Raw genomic sequence first — 3,295 nt, 5'->3', positions numbered from 1 at the left:
TCCATCCATCTTTCTTTCTGTCTGTCTTTCTGTCTTTCTTTCTCTCTGTCTTTCTTTCTTTCTTGACAGGGCCTTGCTCTATCACCCAGGCAGGAGTGCAGTAGCAATTGCAACTCATTGTAACTTCAAACTTCTGGGTTCAACTGATCATTCCACCTAGCTAAGACTAAAGATGTAAAGACGAATACCACCATGCCTGGCTGTGTCTTTTTTTGTTTTGTTTTTTGGTAGAGACAGGGTCATGCTGTGTTGCCCAGGCTAGTCTCAGACTCCTGGCCTAAAGCAGTGCTCCAGCCTTGGCCTCCCAAAGCACTGGGATTATAGGCTTGGCGGTGGCAGCTGCTGATCCTCCTCCTCCTCCCTCTCTCCCCTCCCCCCCGCCCCTGGCTGTAGTGCCGTAATCACAGCCCCCTCCTGGGCTCAAGCTGTCCTCTAGTCTGAGCTACCAGAGTAGCTGGGACTACAGGCACACGCCACCACACCCAACTGATTTTTGTGTTTTTTTTTTGAGTCGGAGTTTCACCATGTTGCCCAGACTGATCTTGAGTCTCTGAGGTCAATCCCTTCTGCCTCAGCTTCCCAAAGTACTGGGATTACAGGTGTGAGTCACTGTGCCCAGCCCTACCTTCTTATTTCTATTAATAAATAATGTGTTTATACTGGTTTTTTTTTTTAATTCATCTTTTAGTTGTATTCACTTCTTTCTTTCTTTTTTTTTGAGATGGAGTTTTGCTGTTGTTGCCCAGGCTGGAGTGCAGTGGCACAATCTTGGCTCACCACAACCTCAGCCTCCCGTGTTGAAGCAATTCTCCTGCCTCAGCCTCCCAAGTAGCTGGGATTACAGGCATACGCCCCTACGCCCAGCTCATTTTGTATTTTTAGTAGAGACATGGTTTCCATATGTTGGTTAGGCTGGTCTCAAACTCCCAACATCAGATGATCCGCCCGCCTTGGCCTCCCAAAATGCCGGGATTACAGGCGTGAGCCACCATGCCCGGCCATATTAACTTTTTTCTATGGAAGATGAAACATTTAGTTTAATACTGTCTGTGTTCTCTTATCTTTGCAATAGTTATATTATAATTTCGGTTGAACCGGTATTCAAAGTTTAGGTTATTATGACTTTGGATCTATAAATACAATAAAATACTGTATATAAATAGAATATAATACTATAAATATAGTTAAAATACGTATTTCTAATCACCTTATTTTTTATTTGCTTTTTTTTTCATACACCTGTCTGTCACATATTTATTTTCTAAACTCCGAAAGCCTCCTTATATAGTCTAAGATGACTATGAGGTTGTTTTCCTGAGCAACTAGTGAGATGGATTTGCTATTTAGAAAGGAGGAAAGATTTAGGAAAAACAGATGATTTTTGCCAGGGTTGATGAGGTGGGGATATCAAATGGTCCCTTCTGCTGAGGTATTTCAAAAGCCAAAACCTTTCCAGGTTCTGTTGCTATCAACTTCTTATTGGCTTCTAAAAACTTCTAAAGTGCCTTCCCTGCCACCCCAAATTCTTGTGCAAGCTTGAATTCCAGCTTCTTTTACTCTGCTAAGAAAATTGTATTGGCCAGGCATGATGGCTAATGTCTGTAATCCCAGCACTGTTAGGCTGAAGCAAGAGGATTGCTTGAGCCCAGGAGTTCAAGACCAGCCTGGGCAACATGGAGAGACCCCTGTCTCTACCAAAAAAATTTTTAAAGACCCAATTGTATAACAAACAGATGAACTACAATACCTTTCTCAGGGAATTTGAAGTTCACCAAGAAGTGATACTTGTTTCAGTGAGACAGGAATGAAGATACGGGGGAAAAGCAGTCAGCCATTGAAGTAGAAATGAGTAAAGTAGAAATGGATAGCATGTTTGGGTAACATTGAGCAGTTTTGGCTCAGGCATATATGTTCCTTGAAGGTGAAGCTGTAGATAAGGCTAGGAAAAATAGGAGCCATATTTAGAGAGGGTAATAAATCATGTTGACTTGGGTTTAATACTATGTGATCACTTAATGTCAAAAGCAGAATTGTTTTTAAAAGAATCATCCAGTTTGTGATAGATAGGGTGGGTTTGAAGAAGCAAAACTAGAGGCAGTGAAAAAGGATCTATTGTAAACATTCATTACTCAAACTGAGACTCAAACTAATATTAAACAGTGGAAGTAAAAGTAGATGGATTTGAGAAATTTAGGAGGTAAAATCAGCAATCCTTGTAACCAAAAGGATTTTAGGAATAAGGGAGAAGAATGGGGCTAAAATAACTCCTGCCTTTTTGACTTCACAAACTAGGCAGGCAACAGAGCCACTATCCAAGACTAGAAATAAGAGGCCGGGCGCGGTGGCTCAAGCCTGTAATCCCAGCACTTTGGGAGGCCGAGACGGGCAGATCACGAGGTCAGGAGATCGAGACCATCCTGGCTAACACGGTGAAACCCCGTCTCTACTAAAAAATACAAAAAACTAGCCGGGCGACGTGGCGGACGCCTGTAGTCCCAGCTACTCGGGAGGCTGAGGCAGGAGAATGGCATAAACCCGGGAGGCGAAGCTTGCAGTGAGCTGAGATCTGGCCACTGCACTCCAGCCTGGGCGGCAGAGCGAGACTCCGTCTCAAAAAAAAAAAAAAAAAAGAAGAGAGAAACGATACGGACTGCTGATAGTTCTCTTTTAGCTGAGTTGAGCTGGAAGTTCCAATAGACCGAAGATGATTGTTTACTAGTTATTGTGCAACTCAGAATTCTACCCAATCAGTTTTAGAATTCTCAGAACCTAAAGGATATGTTTGAGGAGATTTAAAATGAGAGAGCAAAAGATAGAACTCTGTGAGAACTTCGTTCTTTAGGTACCAATAATATATATGAAAACATTTTGTAAATGTATCTTAACTAACTGTTCAGAGGTGTTTTGAGACTCTTCAATTGTTTTATAGGTGAGCGAAGCAGGTGTTCACAGACCCCATGTTGGTGGAATTCATGGTCGAAGTAATGATGGGGCTTACTCTCTTGTCCTGGCTGGTGGATTTGCGGATGAAGTCGTAAGTCGTTATACAACCTTACACATTAGTACCTGCCTTGATCATTTGTAAAATACAGTAGCTTTGCCTAGGATACATCAAATACTGCTGTGTCTTTTTAGCACAGTTTTTTGTTGAAGTAATCAGTTTTATACATGTTAGAAAGTAAATCATTTGACAGTGTTTATTCTTTACATGTACTGATTTGACTTATATGTGTTGTTATTATGTTATAAGGAAGGAAAACACTCACATTCTTGATAGAGCTTTCATTCCTTTTTT

At 41.5% G+C, this 3,295-nt stretch overlaps 1 protein-coding gene across 1 annotated transcript in view; it reads left to right on the top strand.

The window, feature by feature from the left end:
- Positions 1-3,295, top strand: part of UHRF2 (ubiquitin-like with PHD and ring finger domains 2, E3 ubiquitin protein ligase) — a 107,216-nt gene that overhangs the window by 84,016 nt on the left and 19,905 nt on the right. The window contains exon 9 of the mRNA XM_011937298.1: positions 2,930-3,034. Coding sequence (XP_011792688.1) covers positions 2,930-3,034 — 105 coding nt within the window. The remainder of the gene's footprint in view (positions 1-2,929; positions 3,035-3,295) is intronic.

Source organism: Colobus angolensis, unplaced genomic scaffold, assembly GCF_000951035.1.
Source record: "Colobus angolensis palliatus isolate OR3802 unplaced genomic scaffold, Cang.pa_1.0 Scaffold162, whole genome shotgun sequence".
Lineage (NCBI taxonomy): Eukaryota > Metazoa > Chordata > Mammalia > Primates > Cercopithecidae > Colobus > Colobus angolensis.
This window is presented reverse-complemented; position numbering and strand designations above follow the sequence as displayed.